The 22,653-nt window shown below is 40.3% G+C and overlaps 3 protein-coding genes across 12 annotated transcripts; all 3 read left to right on the top strand.

Annotated features, from left to right (window-relative positions):
• The first annotated feature begins 735 nt into the window (after nt 1–735).
• fam133b (family with sequence similarity 133 member B) lies at nt 736–6,674 on the top strand. 5 transcript variants are annotated; one of them, XM_034599943.1, is made up of 11 exons: nt 736–902; nt 1,759–1,856; nt 2,303–2,381; nt 2,482–2,595; nt 2,684–2,716; nt 2,893–2,964; nt 3,523–3,621; nt 3,818–3,859; nt 3,984–4,076; nt 5,086–5,136; nt 5,965–6,674. In XM_034599943.1, exons 1-11 carry the CDS (start codon nt 879–881, stop codon nt 6,058–6,060), a joined length of 801 nt encoding a protein of 266 aa, XP_034455834.1. In that variant the 5' UTR covers nt 736–878; the 3' UTR covers nt 6,061–6,674. The 5 variants fall into 5 exon arrangements, with proteins under 5 accessions (XP_034455834.1, XP_034455832.1, XP_034455833.1 ...); XM_034599941.1 differs by lacking the exon at nt 5,965–6,674 and adding an exon at nt 5,323–5,459 and having other exon boundaries at nt 5,086–5,189; XM_034599942.1 differs by lacking the exon at nt 5,965–6,674 and adding an exon at nt 5,323–5,457 and having other exon boundaries at nt 3,821–3,859; nt 5,086–5,189.
• A 1,095-nt stretch (nt 6,675–7,769) lies between these two features.
• Nucleotides 7,770–11,046, top strand: LOC117770879 (progranulin-like). 2 transcript variants are annotated; one of them, XM_034600674.1, is made up of 7 exons: nt 7,847–7,926; nt 8,056–8,121; nt 8,242–8,391; nt 9,150–9,452; nt 9,595–9,768; nt 10,353–10,496; nt 10,782–11,046. In XM_034600674.1, the coding sequence occupies exons 2-7, from the start codon at nt 8,119–8,121 to the stop codon at nt 10,908–10,910; spliced, it is 903 nt and encodes a 300-aa protein (XP_034456565.1). In that variant the 5' UTR covers nt 7,847–7,926; nt 8,056–8,118; the 3' UTR covers nt 10,911–11,046. The 2 variants fall into 2 exon arrangements, with proteins under 2 accessions (XP_034456568.1, XP_034456565.1); XM_034600677.1 differs by lacking the exon at nt 8,056–8,121 and having other exon boundaries at nt 7,770–7,926.
• An 812-nt stretch (nt 11,047–11,858) lies between these two features.
• LOC117770875 (zinc finger protein 282-like) lies at nt 11,859–18,781 on the top strand. 5 transcript variants are annotated; one of them, XM_034600669.1, is made up of 9 exons: nt 11,859–12,151; nt 13,956–14,027; nt 14,296–14,394; nt 14,665–14,760; nt 15,306–15,404; nt 16,121–16,273; nt 16,707–16,832; nt 16,971–17,009; nt 17,345–18,781. In XM_034600669.1, the coding sequence occupies exons 1-9, from the start codon at nt 11,908–11,910 to the stop codon at nt 18,022–18,024; spliced, it is 1,608 nt and encodes a 535-aa protein (XP_034456560.1). In that variant the 5' UTR covers nt 11,859–11,907; the 3' UTR covers nt 18,025–18,781. The 5 variants fall into 5 exon arrangements, with proteins under 5 accessions (XP_034456560.1, XP_034456559.1, XP_034456557.1 ...); XM_034600668.1 differs by having other exon boundaries at nt 15,303–15,404; XM_034600666.1 differs by having other exon boundaries at nt 14,662–14,760; nt 15,303–15,404.
• The last annotated feature ends 3,872 nt before the right edge of the window (nt 18,782–22,653 follow it).

Here is a 22,653-nt window from a genome sequence, read left to right as displayed (position 1 = left end):
TTCCAGATCACACAGATAGGAATAACAACTTTATTTATATACCACTTTTCAACACAAATTATAAAATGCTGCACAACAAGAAAACAAATTGTTAAAATACAAAGGGCTGCACAACAAGAAAACGCATTCAAAGACAGAAGAGGACACTTTATATTTCACTCTGGAACTGAGTGGAAGTGTTTGGTTTCTACCACTAGAGGTGGTCCAGTGCTCTGGATGGTAAAACTCGATGAGACTGTTCGTTCTCCATTTTGGTTTTAACAAAAACCTCTTCTGACCATTCATGTAATTTATAATGTTAAAATAACATTGTTTTAAATGTCACTACAACACTACATGATAATTAATTTGCTGACTCTCATAGGTAGTCTTATTGTTTTCTGTACGTCAAATTTGTATTTCTAATTTCTTGACATTTTAACAATATTTAGGTAGAAGCTTCAAATTAAGCCAACTGGGTTTTTGCCTCCCCACTGTATAATATTATTTCATGTATTATTTTAATCTGTGCTAAATACAATCTCAAATCTATCATTTGTTTAAAATGCTTGCTATTTATTTGTTAATATTATTGTTAATAATATTAACAACAATAATGATTGTATATAGTATGAAACGTGTTATAATAAATTTATAGTTAAAATACATTTACATTTTTCAATTAAATTGTTTCAGTGACAACCGTGCCCAGAGGGTGGCAGTAGAGCGATACGTGAGATGTTCGCCGGTGGAGAACTCCCCAGAAGAAGAAGTGGAAGCAGCAGGAGCAGCCGAAGAAGAGAAATAAACATAGAGCCTTATGTGGCTACGTCAATGTTAGCAAGGTAACACTAATGTCTGTCTCTCTGTTGGACACGTCTCCTCCGCACTGACCTGACATGGGCAAGAGAGACAATCGAGTGGTGAGTTCAGTCACTAAATTACCCGCAAGCTCAGCACGTTCGGTGAGCATACTAAGCTAATCAAAAGCAGCGTTAGCGCAGCGGCTAACGTGTACGCCAGCCTTGTGTTCTTGTGTTGGGCCTAGTCGGTGCACATTTAAACCTTGCGTTAAAAAAAAACAACTCTTTCGCAAATGCGGTCAAATGTTTTTCGATCGATGCAAGTTAATGCAGGTTTTAACTGTCACGTTGCATGTTGGAGTAAAGCATTAGCGGCACCTAGCAGCAGTGGCGCTGCACTAGCAGTAGATGCTAGCTTTAGCTCAGTGTTTTGACGTGGTGACGCTGCGCACAGTGTTGTTCTGCAGAGCCGCACACAAACCTCTTTATTTACAGTCTATGATGCAAACCCGATCACCGCAGTGTGATTTAAAACAAGAGCCTAACGACAAGAGAAGCTAATGCTAGGGAGCCAATGTGTGATATTAGCCCAGTGGTTTTGCGGCAGCGAGTTGCCACGTTAACACCTTGTTTTCGTTGCACATGTGTTTTTCTTTCATTATTTACGGTTTTAAAAGAAGGCCCCAAAATATTAAGATGAAGTATTTTTATCTCCATTGAAAGTGAATAAGCTTCATTTAACTAAATCTGCTGTGGTCAATTTAATATTTGCTCTAGAGCATGAATTAATCCTTTTTGATATTAAATGCATCAGTTTTTATTTGCCCTACTTTAAACACATGTTCATAACATTTGATCCTCGTTATATGGATGTATTATGACATTATACTGTTTGATCTTGGTGCCTAATGTAGATTGTATTTCATTTAACGCCATAAGAAGTGTGTAACATGCTTTCCTCTGTTTGGTGTGCCAGGCTTATATTAACCCCATTGCTGCTGCACGAGCCAGGGGGCCGGTACAGAACGCTGGACCAAGCATCCAGGATTATCTGAGCAGACCTCGACCAACATGGTGAGTCGCGGACAGACCTTCCCAGTGGCAAACATTTGCTCTTTGGTAACAAAAGTGAAAATATGACGCGACATTTTCCTCGCATTTTCTTAATCCTTGCATGTAAATTGTCATATCAGATACAGTTCAGATGATTGGATCGCCTTTGTGAAAATATCTGCAATATGAGCCACATGGAGGCAAATTTTAATGCATTATTTGCCATTGCGAGGGGGGAAAGTACAATGTTTTCAATTCTATATCAAAGGGACAAAGTACAAATAGGAAAACACAAGAATCTTCGTTTACTCTGATCTCTTGAAAAATTAGTTTCAAATTTCTTTTATTAAGTCATATAATTTTTGAACATTGCATGAGACAAAAATTCAACTGAGAAGCAGCCAGTGAAATGTTGACATGAAAAACTAACACATTAACTTGTATTCCGTCTGATTCATTTTCTTTAGGGAAGAGTTAAAGGAGCAGTTAGAAAAGAAGAAGAAGGGCTCTCGAGCCCTGGCTGACTTTGAGGATAAAATGAACGTGGTATGTTTTTATCACTTGACATATTGACTATTAATAATCACTATAGTTCACTGTGGAAGAATATATATATTTTTAAATTGTTAATGTTTTCTTTATCTAGAAATGGAAAAAAGAACTCGCAAAAAATCGAGAGAAGTTGTTGGCTGGTATTGACAAGGAGAAAGAGAAAAAGATGATGGACAAGGAAAAGGAGGAGAAGAAAGAGAAAAAAGAGGTATGGTATTAAAAAATGTCACCTGACATTTGAATGATTTCACTCTTAAAACTTGTCTTTACATACTTTTGTGTTTATTTGTCTTTAGAAAAAGAAGAAAGAGAAGAAGAAATCCAACAGGGTGAGGAGAGACCTCCACTATTTCGATAGCCAACTCTGCCATTTTACCATCCAACACACATATTGTTGTTCTTTGAAATGGTCTTCAGTTGAATCCTGCCAATGTAATGTTCCAATTTCAAAGAAGCAAATAACCTCAAGTCTAATGAACCCTGCTTTCATTGTGTTTTGGTCAAGCATTCTTCATCTTCCTCTTCTTCATCGAGTTCTGATTCCTCCAGCAGTTCTGTCTCCGAATCTGAAGATGAGGTAAGTAGTACCAAACTTAGGGATGTCCTGATCTGTCCCACTATCATGAACGTGATATCTCAGCGACACCTCGAAGGAATTTCTATATTTATTTTAATGGGTTCAGATAGAGAAAATGAAATGTTTTGGATTTTGTGATTTAGAGACATCGTTCCTGTGAATAAAGACAAAAAACAAGTTGTCATTTAATACCCAAAGCTGCTCTGTTTGATGGCACAATACTGACTGATCAAATAAACTGTTGACTGCTCAGTTGTAGGTTAATGTGAGGAATAGGGATTTGAAAAGAAGAGCGGTGGTGTGAGCAAATTGGTTGATGTTTAGAAATGCACCTTGCAGCAGTTTCTTTGACTTAAAACCACTGATATATCATCTTGGGCATACAAATACCTCAAATTAAATCCTAGAAAGGTGTAATATATTGGCCCTTTTTAAATACAAACTGATCAGATTTAAAAAGGCTAATCTCCTCTTCGAGCAGTCCTGCTCTGTGGCTCAACATCACAGCTTTGTCTTCCACAAATTGCAGCATTAAACCGATTTCATTTCTGTTTACAGGATGAAAAGAAGAGTGTGAAGAAAAAACGGAAGAGAAAGAAGCCGACAGCCAGGAGAGCTTCGGACAGCTCAGAGGAAGAATCAGATGCTGACATCAAGGTTCCTCTTTCTTATAGCTTCCCTTGTTTTAGAAATCCAGTATTTTCTGGTAGTAAAACCATTAAGTAAAGTCACATTCATTTGGATCAATTACTGTTATTTTTAAATGTGCTTTAAAATTATAGCAAACAATTGAGCAATAGAGTTACTGATACAAAAAATTTATAAGGATGATCTAAATGTTTTTTTTTCCAAGAAGAAAAAGAAAAGAATCAAGGAAGAAGGGGACAAAGACAAGGTAATTTAGACTTGTATAGTAACTAACTTTTTGATGGAAATAGTTCTGCTGTCCATGTGTTTATTTCCACAGATACGTTTTAGCTTTGGAATTTAAAGTCGTTGCATTTCTTATTTAAAATCAGGATGACAAGAGCCGCAGGCGAAGAAGGAAGGTAGAGCGAAGTTATAAAGACTCGTCTTCAGAGTCCTCTGCGGAGTCTGAGGGGGAAGAGGCAGTAAGTATTATTCATATAAGGTTTATTATATGTATGTGATATGCAATAAAATGTTGGAAAAATTCAACATAGCGTTTCTTTCTCTACCTGCCTCTATAATGTGTAGACCAGAAGTTCCTGTTGCGATTAATAAATCAGTCAAATGCAGAGTGAAATTAGATGATCCATCATTGGGCCTTCCTCTTCTATGTTCCTGTTTTTCATCTAATTTCTCCTTATTACAACAGAAAGTATTCCTTCCTTTCATCTCATTTAATCAAATTCATACCGCAATTATTTATTTAAAGGAATACTACACACTGTATAGTTAAGTTTGAGTCTACGAGATGCTTTATATTTTAGTCGATTTGGTATTAAATAAAAACCAAATATTATCATAGACCATTTAAGCCCATTGGCCAATCACGTTTGTTTATACTGCCGACTGATGTGAAAGTGCGATTAACCTCTGGTTTACTCTGTTGCAAGAAACTACTGTCTGTGGTTAGCATCTAGTGCACTGCTCATTTACGCAATAACCCGAGTACGGTTTCAGTTGTATTCCTCCCCACACTCTTACTCACTCTATCACATGTACAGAGAAAGGTTTGGGACTTGGGAACCGATCATTCAAAACAAACGCAGACAACGCCGCACTTCCAAGGTTCCTCACAAATGCACCTGCTAAGGTTGAAGTGAAATCAGAAAGACTGTAAGAGATTTCTGGATCAATTTGCAGGATATCAATTTTATCTCGTCAAAGTTTCCACCTGGAAAAAGAAACTGCTGCTGATTTAGAAAGGCAATTGACCATGAATATGAGATGCTTCCTAGTTTTGCTCAACAACTGAGAAGAAGTCATATCTCGTCCAGAAACATTTGACATTTTGAGTTTGGTCAGGTGTACAAGTCTGTTGTAAACCTAACAACTTTTGCTGATGAATATATCTGTGGCAATACCAGTATTGTGAAATACAGTTGCATGAAATGGGATTTTTATGGTCTCGTTTTAAACTTTTCCCAACCACAGGCTGAAGCCAAGAAGAAAAAGAGAAGTAGCGAGGAAAGAGACAAAATCACAGTGAGCAATTTATTTAATTTCCATTCTAGTGTACAAACAAGATTTAAGCTTGATCAAATACAGATAGGATATTGATTTTATCGGATGACTGTAGCAATGATTAATAGCTGGGATGGAAGAATTTCAATTGTTTAGAGTTAATTGCAATAAAACGTCCAAATAAAGCTGTTGAGGAGAAATCATTGTGCCTTTGCAGCCGTTTTCAGACATGAACTCCAGAAAATGTCCGTACAACGAGTTCCGGTCTTCCTCCGGAGTTTGAATGTCACACATTAACAACGCAGCAGGAGATTCTCCGGCCAGACACATTTGCAAAAACACAGAAATCTTTTTTGTTTAAAGCACATTGACCGGCATCGTCCCTTATCACCAACAGCTATCGAATCTTGTCTTTCCAAGTTGACATCTTTGTCAGCGTCTTCTACATGTACGACGCCTCTTTTTCATCCTGAAATTATTGTATTATGTTTCCGGTTTTGCGTCTGTTGTGTTAAACTTCATCAACATGCCCAGACGCTCAAGATAATTCCTCTTGAGGATCTCCTGCTGTGTTCTCGCATTGGCTCATTCGGACATAATCCAGAGTTTTTACTGGGGGGCTGGCCGGAGAAATTCTGGAAAATGTTCGCAGCAGCTGACTTGAGTTCTCACATGCAGCGAGAAATTTCAGGAGAATATTTTTGAATTCAGTGCATGTCTGTAAGCATAGTCTGTCTACTCTACCATAAATTCACTACAGTATAACCGACCAGTGTTGTTGATCCAGCTGTGAAGTGGATGCTGTTTGCAAAAGAAAACGCCTTGTGCTTAATTGTTTTGTGTGTTCAGGACAAATCCAAGAAGAAGAGGAAAAAGAAGCACAAGAAACATGGCAGAAAAAAGAAAAAGAAGGCAGCACCTCAGTCGGACCTGGAGCTCGACTAATAACTGTGGCTTTACCGTTCTCACCGTCTCCCGGCTGGTCACTAGTAGTGTTATTTATGCCCTGACCGCCAAAAACTCCCCTCCTGCCTAGGTCATCGCATCTGATCAAGGAGACCTACAGACATGGAATGCTGGGGGGTAAACGACGGCGACCCACCGGTCCCTCAAAGTGGCAACTACCGGTTCATATCTTTGGTTTACTTTTATCGCCATGCTTCTCGTAGATGGTTGTTCTTTGAGTTACAGTCGACGACCGAACTGAAGTGAATCCCACTTCTTTCCAACCCCTCAGCTCTGAGATTTGTGTGGCTGGCACTGGCTTTCGTCTTCAGTGTGCTGGCCCCTCTTAGGAGTTCACGCCCTCTGCTTCTCACCTGAGATCTGACATTTCTTGTTGCTACATGAGTTTGATACGCTTGTGCCTGTGTTATGCATGCAGAACTGATCACCTGTTGTCTCTCGCCAGCCTCATATTGAAGTTGGACCTGTGATAAGAAATGTGAGCTGCACAGTCACAATATTTATACAAGGGAGGACTGTTCCGTTAGATGGGTTGTTACACTGAAGTGTAAATGTATAAACAATGGCAATGAATAAAGTGTTGTTTTAGCCTTTGTTGCTGTTATTTCTCCATCTTCTTTTGCGCTTCCTTCATTGATAAATGATTTGATAAATCGATTTTTATAGCTTTATGACTTGATGAGGCTCATAGACCCAGTTTGGTTTTAATATCAACAAGCACTAGAGCAACACATCTGTATTTTACTATGTCTCCGTACATTTCCTCTTTTGTTACAGTTTAAAGATTTGTATTGTCTATTCAATGGAGGGAAACGGTTCTCTCTTTAGATTAAATGCTGGGGGATTATGAAAGTACACTTCAAGTATTGAAAAGCAAAGGCACTTTTTATGCAGAATTGCCCTTTTCATATTATTATTATACAAGATGGATAATAACAAAACACACGCACTTTTATTTCAATGTTACAAAAAACTGAGGATAAAACTATTGAACATTAGGAGAGAAAAAACTCCCATCAAGATGTGTTGTAATAGATAACTAAGATTAGTCGGGCACACAAGATATCAAGAGCCATTGTCAATCATTTGTAAAAGCTTTAGAAAAAGGAGAAACTTAAAGCGTGTCTTCAGGGCCCCAAGGCTCAGGAGTGAATCGCCTGAGGAAATGAGGCTGTCTGAGACCGTGTCCTCTTAAAGTCTCAGCTAAAATCGTACTTCCTTTGGAAGGCACATTTCTGATTTGACTTAAGGTGCCAGGGTGTCATTGTTATTATTACCATCATTATATATGTACTTTTTTTCTCAACGTAACCATTTGATTTCTGTTGTGTAGCACTTTGTACTTTGTGCTGAAATGTTCTCTATGAATGAAGTTTTTATTGTCAAAGATATATATTAGATAATTCTTTTCTTAAGTCAATTTAAAGTAAAGTTCAGGAAAACTGAGTCTAAATAATAATCCGTGCCAGGTATCACCAGTTTGTTAGTGTGAGGTTTTACAGGCAGGTCTTGTGACTGAACAATGTAATGATAGCAAAGGGCAATGTGGGGTTGTGATTCATCTTCGAAGTGAGTGTGTGAGTGGGAGTGTGGGTGTCTTGCAACAATGATTATTCAAATCCTCGTGTAAAAGTCTAGGTGTGGTCAGTATGAACTGAAACGCTTGACTGTCCTCATCTCTGACAGTCACAGGACCCAAGCGGCGTGATACGTTTGAGTTCAGCTGTCAGATTTTATTCAGTGGGAGGGACCAACCTTCCATATAAAGACTGGTATTCCTGTTGTTCAGTTTAAGGAAGTGTGAGTACAGTACAGGAAGGAGTCGAATAACTTCACTGGCTGACGGTAAGTGATTTAAAAAAACAAATCAGTGAATGTGCATTGAGATGTTTATTTCTATGACCAGAATATAGTTGCTTTGTAGTTTTTTCATTAACTCTCAGACCTGCTGCTTCTCTGTGTTCACTGAGGCAGCTCTGGAAAACAGGACGCTTTTTACTACAGGCTGAAACAAAAGTGAAAGTACAAGTGAAGAAAATGGTGGGTCATGATTTACAGTAATTTCAGCCTAATTTTACAGTAAATTTAGGCTGGTGATTTTTATCCTGACACTGCACATGCATGTATCAGATTTACCTCTGCTTCTACTCTCTTCTGCAGATGCTGAGGATCAGTGTGTGGCTGTTAATGGGGGTGTTTGTGTGGGACTTTGCGTCCTGCGACATCACCTGTCCTGACGGGACAGTCTGCAAGGATGACAACACCTGCTGTATGACTACAAATGGCTATAGCTGCTGTCCTTATCCAAATGTAAGTCTGATTAATCACCCGCGAAGGAACTGCCAAGTAGAATGGGAGTCAGTAGGGTGCATACCTCCGCCAAGACCCAAGAGTCTTCATATGAAACCACATTTAGATTCACTAGACCTGACTTACAAGGGTTTAGATATCAGTGAATCAATATCTAGGAAAGCCTGCACAAACACTATAATTCAGCAGGATCACAAGGGGCGAAATGCAATGTGTAAAACTATAGAAACTCCAACTTCCTCGAACACAACTGCTCAGACATGTGACTAACTACTACTAAACATATCGCGGTAGAGAAGACTCCCTTTTTATGACATAATATGACACAATCCTGGGAAAAAATTGTTGAAGCTTTGCTGAAATTCACTTCTGTTTGCTCAAAAATGTTCCCCTAATATGCTGTGAAATCAATCAACCTTTTAAATGCTCATTTTCAAACAAGACTGATTTGGTAAAAAAAAAAAGATGTAACTTTCAGGTTGCTCTTTAAATTGTTGTTTGGATCTGCACCAATTTGGACTCAAAGATATCAGTCCCCGAAACATCCCCGATTTTGTTTTTATTCTGTGAGAAATCAAGGAAAAGGTTGGCAAATGCAATATCTCGCAATGTTAAAAAAAGTTTAAAAGAAGGTTTCCTAAATCTGAACTCAGATTTAACGGGTTCTTCCACGACCCGCGCTGCATCCTTAATAACACAACAATAACATAACCTTTTTAATTCTTAATTCTTTCTAATTCTCTCATGTGTGTCTCCAGGCCGTGTGCTGCACAGACCTGATTCACTGCTGTCCCTCGGGCTATAGTTGTGACCTGGCCGCCCAGATGTGTGAGCAACAGGGCCAGCCGTGGATGAAGATACCCATGAGGAAGAAGGAGGCTGCAGAGGAACCGGCCTCTCTTGTTCTACCTGTTTCTCCCCTGCAGGAGCTCACAAACAACCACGTCCCAGAGGCATCAAAGAGCTCAGTCGTCTATTGCGACGGCTACCACACTTGTCCAGATCGCACTACCTGCTGCAGACACCCCACAGGTGTCTGGTTCTGTTGCCCTTACTTTCCTGTGAGTTGATTTACACACTGAAACTACACTGATGCAACATTAACTTGCAACTCCAGTTTTTGAATAACTCTCCAAACAGACATCTCTATGGAGTAATGGTTCTACACTGTATTCATTGTTGTACATAATATGTGGCTTACAGGGCCGCTGCTGTCTGGATGGCTACCACTGTTGCCCATATGGCTTTGACTGTGACGTCACTTACACCCACTGTGTGAGGGAGGGCCTGAGATATCCTTTCACCCCCAGACAAGCTCTGTCGTCAGTCCCCGCCTCTCTCATTTCACCTCCAGACGATGAGGTCAGCTTTCAGCAGGTGGGACACATCACACTATTCGTCACATTCTGTGTATGCAGCCTATCCTGGGATTGATTTTTTCATTCATCATCCACTGAAAGAAAGCTTGAAACACTAAATCTTTTTGAAGGTTAAAATAACAAATTTAAGCTTTAATTAAAATCTACAAATTTCTATTTTCGTTAAGTTTAAACTTGATGTGTTATATCATGTAAAAAACAGATATTTGCGGTTTTAGGAGTGGAATAAACTGCAAAACAGAGCAAATAAAGAGCTAAAGTCAATATTGGTCTTACATTAGAAAGGTAGGCCAGAAACACGACTCTAGAAATCTACTCTAGTTACTGATTTAACTTTTTTTGGTGCTTGTTAATTTCCTCCATCCATTATCGATAGTATACTGTAGATCCTCAAAAGGATCACTGGTATAGATTCCATACCATTGATCCCTTTGAGGATCGCGGGGGGAGTTGGAGCTAATCCCAGCTGACATTGGGCGAGAGGTGGGGTACAAGCTGGCCAGGTCGCCAGAGCAGCACACTTGTGAACTCCTTCATATTTATATAATAGAGTATAATAATCTGTTTGTATTTATATTTCAGACACCTATGACAGCTCTAACCGAGGCCAGTGACAGGTCCCCCAAGGCTGGAGTGGTTCGCTGTGATTCCAAATCTTACTGCTCAGACGGGATGACTTGCTGCAAAGGATCCAAAGGCCAGTGGACCTGCTGCCCCCACCCACTGGTATGGATTGTGCATTTTGTGCAACTGTTAAATAAAATTTGATTTGGTGTGACCTATGTATGTATATATATATATTTATTTTGTTATCACATTATATTCTTTTGATCACATAATAAAAGAGACAGCGACACAGATGTGACAGTGAGCATTTTGGGTAGGTGGGGTATAAAGCACATAATTATACCCACCACACTATAAAAGTCACAACTAGCGCCTGCTTATCACTGTTTAATGCATTCATTTACTCATCTAGTTTGTTTTGTAACATCATTGTGTTGATTTCAGGGCCGGTGTTGCTCAGATGGTCTGCACTGCTGTCCATATGGGTCCACCTGCGACCCCTCCTCCAGGAAATGCACGAGATTTTACTCTGTGCTCCCCTCAGGATCACAGGAACATGTGAAAACATACTGAGGACATGCTGTTACAGTTCCCCCGTGGCAGCTTTCTCATCGTTTGTTCACATTATTTTGGTGCATATTTCAGATTAATCTAATGATGGCTTGTTGTCCCAGTAAAGAAAGTTAAAGATTCAGTGTGTAGAATTTTGTGACATGTAGTGGTGAAGTTGCATGTTGCAGCTGAACACCCCTCACCTCACCCTCCCCTTCCAAACATGAGAGAGAACCTGTGGTAGCCTTCAGTTGTCATAAAAACTCAAAAGGTGTTTACTGTGTCCAGTTTGGGCTACTGTAAAAAACATGGCGGCCTCCGTAGGGAGGATCCACTCCCAATGTAAATATAAAGCATTTGAATATAAAGGATATATTGGAGGGTAAAGAAAACATTCCGTACACTTTAGATGATTTACACTCTAGTGAAAACATCACTAGGATTATTTTATTATCAATTTCAGCCAATAGATCCCTTTCATCTAAATCTTACACACTGAACCTTTAACAGAAACAGAACAGAATTATAATTACCATGAGAAGAGGAAGTTTAGAATTAGTTTAGAATTACACTCAATAGACATTCTAACGGATCAATAATCTGCACATAACATAGTTCCTACTACTCATTGTCTATTCTGTTTTGGTATTGTATGTTTGGATCTTACAAATAGTTTGATATCAGCATTACATTTTCATATCTGTATTTTTTTTTAACTGATTTTATTAAAAAACATTTGCGTGATTAAATCAAATCAAACAATCAAGTTTTAAAGTAAATCTTAATCTGATGATTTTTTTCTCACTGTCATTCCTTTCAAAGCCAAAAATAAATACACTGTCAAATAAAAGAATATGTGGGTGAAATGTTGTTCATATGCTCTTTTATAAACCTGCCTGGCTGCCCACACAACAATAACCTAATCAAAATAATCAGGGGGCCTTTACTTTGAAAGCACCAAACGGAAATTGGAGTTTCACTCAGACTTCCTCACTTCCGCCTTTTCCGCCGATGCCACATGTTTATCGTTCCGGTGAACGTGGAGTCCCAGACGAAGACTAACGCTGAAAACATGAGTCAAATGGAAGAATTAAAGTCGTTTGTCTCCGAGAGGCTGCAGACGGCTGTCTCTGACGTCCTAGGCGCCTTTGAGAAAACATTGGCCGGATACGAGGAGCAGAACTCCCGCTTGAAGGACGAAAACAACCGCTACCGCTCCCTGCTGGATGTGGTGCTCCTGTCCAAGTTACCGCAAACAAAGGGTCGGTTCATCACAACGACACTTACGTGTTGTTCAGCACACTAACCTGTAAACTTCCAAACAACGCTAACAATGCTAACTCATATGTAATGTCATTTTTTTCGCCAGCTTGGTGTGGCTAATCTGTTTGCTAGCTTGTTTAGCTACGATAGTTGAAATGCTGTTAGCTTTGAAGAAAACAATTGAAACTCCCCCAAGTGCAGTTTAGGCTAATGCCAGATGTGGTTACACTCGTGTTAAGAGGTGTGTGACTCCAGCGGGGGATCCCTGCTGTGTTCACCCATCGACTGCTCCTAGATGTCGACGGACTTTACACTAGGAGGTCAGGCGGATACAGTCCGTAGAAACCGCGGAGCGTCTCACTCGGACATCTGCGTTCACACATGCACCTCCTCCTCCTCCTCCTCCGGAGAGAATGTGGAGGATCCGCGGAGTCCAGTGCATGTTTCAAAGCAGCTTTAAAAACTCAAAACGCGTTTAGTTTGTCCAGTTTGGTCTACTGTAAAAAAAACTAAACATGGCGGCCTCCGTAGAGAGAACCCGCTCCCGATGTAAATATAGAGTATTTCAATATAAAGGGTCAATTCTAGTGTAAAGAAAACAACAATTCGTACAATTTAGGTGAAACACACGAGTAAAAACACCATCAGGATTGTTTTTATATTAAATTGCAGCTAATAGACCTGGCCCGCCGATTGAGCTGCAATGTATGCTAAATAAAATGCTATATTATTACACGTAGTAGTCGTAGTATTATAAACAGTTTATCTGCTGCTGTTTGTTAAGTTTCAGCTTGTTAAGTATAACAGTAAAATAAGTATATATCTACAGTCAGCAGAGGAATATCTGAAACAACAGTAGCACACCAGTGAAGCCCAGACCTATTTTAGCACTTTTAATTCACCGCTTCATAGTGACACTGCATTGTGCTCAAATATATGTAAAAGCAAAACCCTGTACAACATAAACAATAGACACATCAGCAGCTCAACACTGGAAACCAGCGCATATTCAAGTTGGTCACCTTATTCTAAGTTTTCACCTGAGTGTAAAACGGTAAATAATGTCTCTCCCATTTCACCGTGGCACCCCTTCGATATTCTTTCAAATGTGCGGTTGAAGTGAAGCTGTGAGCTTGTTGCCTGTGATGTGGTAAAGCCGAAGCGGTGGGCAATTTTCAGGAGAGACAGTAGCAGACATGATTTAACAAATCACCAACACATTTCATGCTGCTCACTCCAGTAAGCAGTCACCCCGTCGACCTATAAAACGTGTGTGTGTGTCAATAAAAAGATGATACATGTGGAGATACGAGTAAGATGTCTCAGCTTTCAGTAGATCTTTTCGAAGAAGATGTTTTGACATGTCCCAGTAGAAGTGTTGAGTTATGTTGCTTATGTTTCAGGCTCCTGGTTTTGTGTGAGTTATCATTAACTCCTTATTTTTTCCCCTATAGTCACAAGTAGAAATGACTGCTCTGAAAAAAAGCTCAGCAAAGTGTGTTATACCACAAATTTTGTCTAAAACACATATCTTGAATGCATGGTTACTCCACGTTAGAAAGGACAATGGTTGCTATGTTCAAAGCAGTGACTCAACTCTGGCAGCTGCTTACTGGCATGTCCCCCACAACGGAGGGCTGGCAGCTGCCAACTGTAGTCAGTAGCCAGCTGACAAGACCACAGCTCACCAATGTCAGGACCTCGGCTTGCCCAAGAGGAAAAACGATGCCATTTTCTGTCATGAGAAAGTGGCAAGGATTTTAGTGAAGTGTCGTCTTATGTTCTGTTCTTTTCTCGCAGCAGGTCACGCAATCAAAAGTACGCCTGCTGCTGCCAGCCCAGTAGCCTCAGCTGAAAGGATTTCCACTTCTCATGGTAAGACTTCTTTTCTTAAGACTTTTCTCTTCAGTAAAACCAATGCATTCAGCTCCTGTGTAAAGCTCATCAAACTGTTATTCGTTGGTTTAAAAAAGTGTTGTCCATAATGATAGTAAAGGCTGAGGTTCCTCTGTTTTCTGCAATGCCACCGGCTTCCTCAAGAGGAAAAATGGCAATAATTTTGGACAGTTGAATTTTCTGCCACAAGAAAATGGCAGTGTTTGTTTCTACAGTGTGATTTTATGATCTGTTCTTTTCTCCACAGCAGGTCTTGTAAACAAAGGTACTCTTTCCGCTGCTGCCATCCTGGTTGCCTCGGATTCAAGTTCTGCACAAACGGCCGAAAAAACTTCCACTGCTCATGGTAAGACTGCTTTTCGGAACATGATTCTCTTCAGTAAAATAATTGCATCCAGCTCCTGTGTAAAGCTCATCAAAATGTTATTCATTGGTTAAAAAAGGAGTTGTACACAATGACAGTAAAGGCTGATGTTCCTCTGTATTCTGCAATGCCACCGGCTTCATCAAGAGGAAAAATGGCAATTATTTGAACAATGTAATTTTCTGCCACAAGAAAATGGCAGTGATTTTTGGTATATTATTATTTTATGAACTGTTCTTTTCTCCACATCAGGTCATGCAAACAAAAGTACACCTACTGCTGCTGCCATCCCAGTAGCCTCAGATTCAAGTTCTGCACAAACGGCCGCAAAAACTTCCACCGCTCATGGTAAGACTGCTTTTCTGAACACGATTCTCTTCAGTAAAATCAATGCATTCAGCTCCTCTCCTCTGTAAAGTAATGGTAAATGGTTTGTATTTATATAGCTCTTCTCTAGTCTTAATGACCACTCAAAGCGCTTTACAGTACAGTTTTGCCATTCACCCGTTCACACATGCATTCATACAGTGCATGTATTGGCAGCACTTTTCTTCTGTGAGGAGCAATTCCGGGTTCAGCCTCTTGTCCAAGGATGCTTCGGCATGCAGATAGGGAAGACCGGGATCGAACTGTCGACCTTCTGGTTGGAGGACGACCGCTCTCCCCCTCCGCCACAGCCGCCCTAAAGCTCATCAAAATGTTATTCACTGGTTAAAAAAGAAGTTGTACATAATGATAGTAAAGGCCGATGTTCCTCTGTTTTCTGCGATGCCACCAGCTTGCTCAAGAGGAATAATGGCAATAATTTTAAATCATGCCCCTTTCTGCCAAAAGAAAGTTGAAATAATTTTCGTATATTGTTATTTTATGTTCTGTTCTTTTCTCTGCAGCAGGTCATGCCAACAAGAGTACTCCTACTGCTGATGCCAGCCTGGTAGCCTCAGACTCAAGTTATGCACAAACGGCTGAAAGAACGTCCTGCTATTCTGCTGGTAAGACTGCATTTAACAATAAGTACTAAAATCAATGCATTCACTTCCTTTGTAGAGCAAATAAAATTACGATAATGAAGTTGTCTCCACTCAAGGCTAATTTATGCAGCCTTTACTTAGGAGAAGAGCTATGTCTATTTTAAATGATGTGACCGTCACTGCCCACTTTCTTTAATGTGAGCTTTACATTGGCATGGTTGTTAAGCAATACATCCACTAGAGGGCAGCACAGATTCGAGAGTCTCTGACAACAACAAACGTGTTGATGGTGGGGGAGGCTTTGATAATGTATCTCTCAAGAAAGAGGCAAACGCGACTGTTTGTACCTGTGCTCTGGGCGAAGTAACATATGAATGTCTGTAGTTTCTTACCAACTCTCCTCAAAAAGTTCCACCGATGTGGATTTTTCCTCCTTGTGTCTTGTGGTCGTCTGGCTTGAACACTTGGCTACACTGCCCCCTGACAATTTCCCGTGGTACTGCTTTGTTTTGTCCGTATCTGTAAGCTTTCAGAAGACGTGCTCTAACTGGAGTACGGACATAAGGCTCCACCTGTTTCCGTATGCATATCTGACCTTGCGCATAAATGAAGTTGAACTCTGTGACCACTGCTAGTGACTCCAGTGTGATGTGTTAAATCAGTGTATTCATTGTTAAACATGATACTGTTTACTTGATTACTGATCTGATTATCTACATGTAATCTTTTTTTTCCAGACACGCAGTGTCTCTTCACCTCACACGCCAACTTTTTCAAGCTGGCAACCAATGACAATTGTCCCCTCTGCCTCAAGAGTGTCCAGGCCACTGAGAAACATTTGATGAAGAGGCATTATCGATTCGCTGTTCATTTTATTGAGGGTGGCACAGGTAAGTTCTCTTAGCATAAAATCAAAAGACTGAAAGTTGAAGCACACAATCATGGATATAAATTCTGTACCATAATTTATTTTAACCACTGTTATGTACAGTTTCACTGTTGTCATTTTTAAACGCTATTTGAACATGAGGGTGGTGTGTTATTGTTTCCTATTGGATGCTGCTGCTGGCTTCTCATAGCACTAATTCACTGAAAAATTATCTCATTGATGCATTAATCCCTCTTAAATTGGGGGTTAAACCAACCACTGATTAAAAAAAATAACAAAAAAATTGGAGGCAATGTAATGTGCAATATAATGAAATACCACATGTGCTAAATTTTCAAGTATACTGCCTGATTTTTATTGCAAGGAAATGTTCTTGAAAGGCATACAGCCATGTAGGGTGTATACTCGGGGTTAACAGGCTTCTCTCTTTTCAGAAAAATTTGTGGTGCCATGTTTTTGCACTGAGAAAGCCCAAGGAAGAAGTCACTGGCACTGCCCATGTTGCATAAAGATCATTCATCGGAAAAGTAACTTTGAGGCGCACTTATCAAAACAGCATGGTATGTGCAATTTCTCATCATTCACATGACATATAGGTCATCTTAATAGTACCTGCTTTCCAGCCAACACTAATAATAATGTTATATTTTTATTGCCACTGCCTAATTGTATGACCTCTGTTTCCTTTTACTTTACAGCGGATGCAATATATATACTGCAGCAGAGCCAAGATGCAGGTATGTTCACAATATGTCTAATGCCCTTCAGTTGCTAACAGTTTTTAATATTCGCTTGAATATGAATGATACACAGCTACCTTGGGAATCAAGTAGACACAAGGTAATTTAACAAAATTGAGCCACAAAATTTTTTCTAACTAATTAACACCAGTGTTCATCTATATATAGTCATTATAGCGTGAGGTATGCTAGGCTTGCATCCTGCTTTGAGCGGAGAAACATATCCATCATCTCCAGGTTCACCTTGCTGATCATTGCTGTAGTTAGTATGCACAGCCCTTTTAAAAGTTTGTGACATAAAAGACTGAATATATTTTTTCCGTGATCCTCAGTAAGTCAACTGGAGTTTCAGCATCCGGAGCTGATACCAAAAGGCGAGAGTCAAGTGAGAGGACAAAGTCTGAAGGCGGAAAATGACCAAGATTCACCCGTCAGCATCATCTATGTGGACGGTTTTATCCAAGATATGAGTGACATCAACTGTGTGCAAAGCAGCCAGGGGCATCCTCCACCTCTGGACACTCAGCCTGATAGTTGGGTTGGTAAAACATGGCAGCCTGCTGGAGACGGTCCGGACACCCTTGGAGGTGGTGCTGACGCTAAGGATGGAAGCAGCTGCAATACTGAAGAGTCGAAGAGCCAAACAGTTTGTTCCCGTTTAAAGGCACTCGGTTCAAAGAAGAATGTGAAAAGGCCCCTCTCAAGTTTAAATATAAAGAAATCATCGCGGACATCTGCCGGTCGGAATCTCACAGGTCCTCATTCTTGTAAAGCCTACGCGAAGAACACACTGAGGACACATGTGCGAACACACAAAGCAGACAAAATCCACATTTGTGAAGTCTGTGGAAAACGATTAGTGTCTAAAGTAAATTTAGTCCGTCACCTGCAAAGCCACACAAAGAAAAACCAATGTGGAATATGCACAAAACAGTTTTCGAATAATTCCAGTCTGGAACGGCATATGAGATTGCACAAACCAAAGGCTCTAAATGTTATGTCGTCATCTTAAAAACCACAGATGGGCAAAATCCTTCAGATGTCATAATGCATCCAAACCTGCTGTGATTACTGGAATTTGATCCACTACAGATAAGGCGCCAGTCTAGTCTTGTACTGACTCAGTTATAGTGTTCAGCAGTTTGTAAATGTTTTTTTATTGTTTGTTTTTATATATTCACAGTTCTTCCCTGTGTGTTTTCTATTATAATTCAGCAGTTTGGAAGTGAACGATTTCGATGGATACTACAAAAAATGGATTTCACCAGGACCTAATTAAACCTCGTCTAGATTCGAGGAATGTTTTATCTTTATGTAGTTCAATGACTGTTATAGTGTTCAGCAGTGTGCAAATGTTTTATTGTTTGTTTTTATATATTCATAGTTCTTCTGTGTGTTTTCTATTATGATTCAGAAGTTTGGAAGTGAAGGTTTTCGATGGATACTTAAAAAAATGGATTTCACCTAATTAAACCTCGTCTAGATTCGAGGAATGTTTTATCTTTTTTTAGTTTGTTAAATAGTTAAAATATTCAGTTTGGAAAAAGTTGTAGCATCCATGCTATGTAATCATCAGATCATGGTGTTCCTGCACAGTATTTGTAACTGGAGCCTTTGTCGTTGTATTTTAAAGGCTGAAAATGTATCTGTTGCACTGGACATTGCCAGATATCTAAACCCTACAAATGACACAAAAAAGTTATGGATGTATGGAATTCAAATGTGTGATTTTCATCTATCGTCTCCAATAAATGTATCTGAAAAAATAAGACGTGAGTCTGAAAACATATCTACAACTGTAAAAACAAGACCTCCAATATCAAAATATTTGCAAAAGTGAAAATGTATTCAAGAATTGAATTATAATTAGATTTAAATTGATAAAACGTTGACTTATTTGCTTTCCCCTACATTGAAGTCACTTATTTCTTCGTTTTTTCCCATGCTTAGTTTTTTGGGGGTAGCTTTTCCTAACCCTTGTTAAGGGTTAAAGACAGAGGATGTCACAACTTTTGCAGAATGTTAGGCCCTATGAGGCAAACTGATTTGTGAATATGGGCTACACAAATAAAATAAATTTAATTATTAAGTGTTTTGTGGACTCAAACACTCACACCCAAACCCTCCAGCGGTATAGGGGTGAGTAGATAATGAGTGAATTTTGATTTTTCGGTGAACTATCCCTTTGAGGACAATTGGGGAAACATTTCAGGCCCATAAAATAAAATATTTTCAGTTTCTGGATTAGAACTAATACTTTTAAGTTTCAGAATTATAATTTTTTAAATGAACAAATCATTTTGTCCTTATTTGGCTCCATTTATAAATCCTCTAAGGAGAACTGCACTGTGTGTTATGGGGATGAAATTATTATTAAATGTCTATTTAATGTCATCTTGAGTTCACATGAGTTACAAGAGATAGTGTTGCTGTAGAATGGACTGTGTTCAGCAGGGGTTAGCAGTGTTAGCTGGGGGTCATGATGATGGGTCCAGTCCATCAACTTGTCCCGTGATGTGGTGAGTTGCGTCCGGGCCAGGAAGGAAGGAAGGAGGGGGGGAGCGTGTGTCCTCACTCAGCCTCCCTCCCTCCCCGTTAGTTAGTTAGTTAGTTAGTTACAGTGACTCCAGGGCGAGTTACTCACCGCCTCCTCCTGTCTTCACACGGGGAACATGGCTGTGTTGAAGATACAAGAGCAGGTAACCTGGTCTTTCTATCTAACCAGCTAACACTCACCGTCAGGTTAACTTCTCTGCTGTCACACGACTGACGCTAGTTCGCTAGTTTACACGTAACTAGTCAACACCCTGTCGCGTTGTTCGTTCGCGTCAGTGATAGCAGAACTTTGCTGACATAAAAACAAAGTGTATTTGGGGGGGGGGTTTGGCTGGTAACTTGGTAAGAATAAAAAAGGTTTCCAGTGGCTAAGCTAATGTTTGCTATCTGACATCTGACATGTTAGCTAATAAGCTAGCGGTAACCCACTCCGCCCCCACGGTAAACAGAAAACCACTTAACGTGAAAACCGTCCCGTCCGCCGCTGCCTTACGTTTACGCTGTTGGGTTAAAGCGGCCATTTGGTGTCAGGGCAGCGGCGACTGTGTGTTGCTCGTTGCTTTTGCTGTTTTACTCTCATGTGTGTGTGGTTGTTAGTTTCTGTTCCTGGTGGTGATGGACTGCTGAGCACAGCTGGATGGTAGCTAGCAGGGAGGCTAGCTCCTTCGCCTGTGTAGTTGGGGAACTTGAGCTCTTGTAACACAAGTATGGTGCCACTCCTTTCTTAGGTTATTTATGTAAAGTTAGGGAATCCTATCGTTTGCCACTGGATTTGCATGTTTTCCGTTTTTAGCAGTCAGACGACCGGCGGGGGTCTTCTCCGGGGTCTGCTGTGTCAGCTGTCTATCCCAGACCCCTGCACGGTCTGGCCGGGGCAGCTGTGCACGGTCACCTGTTGCAGGAGATAAGAAAAGGCTGTCGGACTAAAACAGCAGCTGGTGCTGGCTGTCCAGACACTGTCCACATTAAAGAATCAGAGCAGCTCCTGTGAACACTGCTCTGAGGGAAAGGCAGATACTCAGGCAACTGAAGTAAACATTAGACTCATCAGTGAAAACGGTAGCTTAAAGGTCCAGTGTGTAAGGTGAAAGGGATCTATTGGCAGAAATTGAATACAAAGTAATCCCAGTGATGTTTTCGCTACTGTGTTTAATCTAAATTGTACGAATTGTTGTTTTCTCTACCCTAGAATGGGCCCTTTATGTTTAAATGCTTTCTCTTAACATCTGGAGCGGATCCTCTCTACGGAGGCCGCCATGTTTTTTACTGTAGCCCAGACTTGACAAACTAAACACCTTTTGAGTTTTTATGAAAACCGAAGGCTACCACTGGTTCTCTCTCATGTTTGGAAGGGGAGGGTGAGGTGAGGGGTGTTCACCTGCAACATCACCACTAAATTCTACACACTGAACCTTTTAAGAAACATGTTTGCTTCATACTGAGTTGAGTTTGTGTGTTTTCAGAGGAGGGAATCGCAGGGTAAGTCACTATACAATTTAATAGGCAAAACATGGCCCACGATAATATCACAGCGATTCTGCGATAAACAAGATATTGTAAGACAATCATATGATGAAGCATTCTGATATCAGTCTAACGGAAGATTAAAAATGTCCTAAAAGAGGTAAAGTGCAGTATATCAATAATCATGTAATAAGGCAATAATCTTCATTAATTCGATTTCGGACCCCGTTCGAGAGAGAATAGGAGGGCCATTGGCTGTGGTATTTACTACCCATCTCCTCACGTGATGTGCCTGTACCACCCACCGAAACACACAACCACTTAGAAAAAAAAAATACTGTGTTGGGTGAAGATGGTTGGCCAATGAGAAGCCGGGACACTCTTTGTCAAGAAACCCTATGAACCTACCAATGAACATACAAATAAATTATATCATGCGACATCACTGGGTGAACGTGGTGGTTCCTGACCCAGTGTGGAATGAAATACAGCGAGGGAGGTTTACGTGCTCGGTCCTTCATCTGTCCGGTCACATCAAAACAGTGTGGGATGCCTGTTGAATGAAATACGGCTTTCTATACTAACGTCCGGTTTTATCGCCAACTGGTAAAACACGTGTATGCGGGCTTTATGAACGTCACCGGGGAATCTGCTGTGTTGACTGACATGTTGACAGATCCTGCTGAAGACGTCGTCAAGATGCCCACTGGTAGGAGGACTACTTTCTTTAACGCAATGATTTTTTTAAAAAAAGTGTCAAACTCATGATAGATTTCTACGCAATAAAGAACTTAAAACCGTTGCGGAGATCCAACCTGCATTTCCCCGATAAGCGACTGCCCGGGTAAGCTACCTTGTTTTCATTGACATGTCAGTAAAAAAAAAATCAACATTTCATAACACGTACTCATCTTTAACGGTTCAGCGGAAGAACTTGATGACCCAAACCTGACGCGGAGTGATTACGTTATGTATTTACGTTCTTTTTATATGTTTTAAAAGGCCTCGGAGATTAGATTTGACGTCGGAAATGCTGCCGTTTACCACGGAGAGATAGATCAGTTGCGTGGGGAAGAGGGTGAAACGTCCAGCGCAGATCCGAGCAAGAGAACAGTTACAGCCGAGGTCGGCTCCAACTGCCGAGACCTGCCCCTGTCGAATGAAACGTCCAGCACCGGCAGCCGAGATCAAGGCGGAAGAACCGACGAACGAGTCCGCTGAGCCGGGTAAGAATTTATCTCGTTATTTAAAAAAAAAACTCACGGCATGGGAAGCCGATGTAAACAACCGTTAGCGCCATTTTTCTTTTTTCTTCTTCCGGCGTTAATGACGGTTGGTAACATATAGGTGCATTACCGCCACCGTCAGGAAAGGAGTGGCAGTGGTATCTTAATTTTTTATCGTTTGTTTTTAAGAATCCTGAATATCCTGCAGTATTTCTCTCGATCTTAGAATCTGTTTGTCGGGCTTCAGTGTTGATTTTAATTTCAAGGTGACCGAACCTCAGGCGTTCATTTATGACCGTTGCATTTCTCTAACCGATGTCTTTTTCAAACCGATGTCCTAGACTCTGTTACGACGGATGGATTTAAAATACATATAGTAAATTATTTTTCTTCAT

Source organism: Hippoglossus hippoglossus, chromosome 11 (assembly GCF_009819705.1).
Source record: "Hippoglossus hippoglossus isolate fHipHip1 chromosome 11, fHipHip1.pri, whole genome shotgun sequence".
NCBI lineage: Eukaryota > Metazoa > Chordata > Actinopteri > Pleuronectiformes > Pleuronectidae > Hippoglossus > Hippoglossus hippoglossus.
This window is presented reverse-complemented; position numbering and strand designations above follow the sequence as displayed.

Coding starts and splice junctions, on each gene's coding strand:
- LOC117770879 (XM_034600674.1), top strand. Junction 8,392..9,149: donor GCTGCTGTCCTTATCCAAAT/GTAAGTCTGATT, acceptor GTGTGTCTCCAG/GCCGTGTGCTGCACAGACCT. Junction 9,769..10,352: donor ATGAGGTCAGCTTTCAGCAG/GTGGGACACATC, acceptor TTTATATTTCAG/ACACCTATGACAGCTCTAAC.
- LOC117770875 (XM_034600666.1), top strand. CDS start 11,908: ATGTTTATCGTTCCGGTGAACGTGGAGTCCCAGACGAAGACTAACGCT. Junction 14,028..14,295: donor AAGGATTTCCACTTCTCATG/GTAAGACTTCTT, acceptor TTTTCTCCACAG/CAGGTCTTGTAAACAAAGGT. Junction 14,395..14,661: donor AAAAACTTCCACTGCTCATG/GTAAGACTGCTT, acceptor TTTTCTCCACAT/CAGGTCATGCAAACAAAAGT.
- fam133b (XM_034599941.1), top strand. CDS start 879: ATGGGCAAGAGAGACAATCGAGTG. Junction 2,382..2,481: donor TTGAGGATAAAATGAACGTG/GTATGTTTTTAT, acceptor TTCTTTATCTAG/AAATGGAAAAAAGAACTCGC. Junction 4,077..5,085: donor AGTCTGAGGGGGAAGAGGCA/GTAAGTATTATT, acceptor TCCCAACCACAG/GCTGAAGCCAAGAAGAAAAA.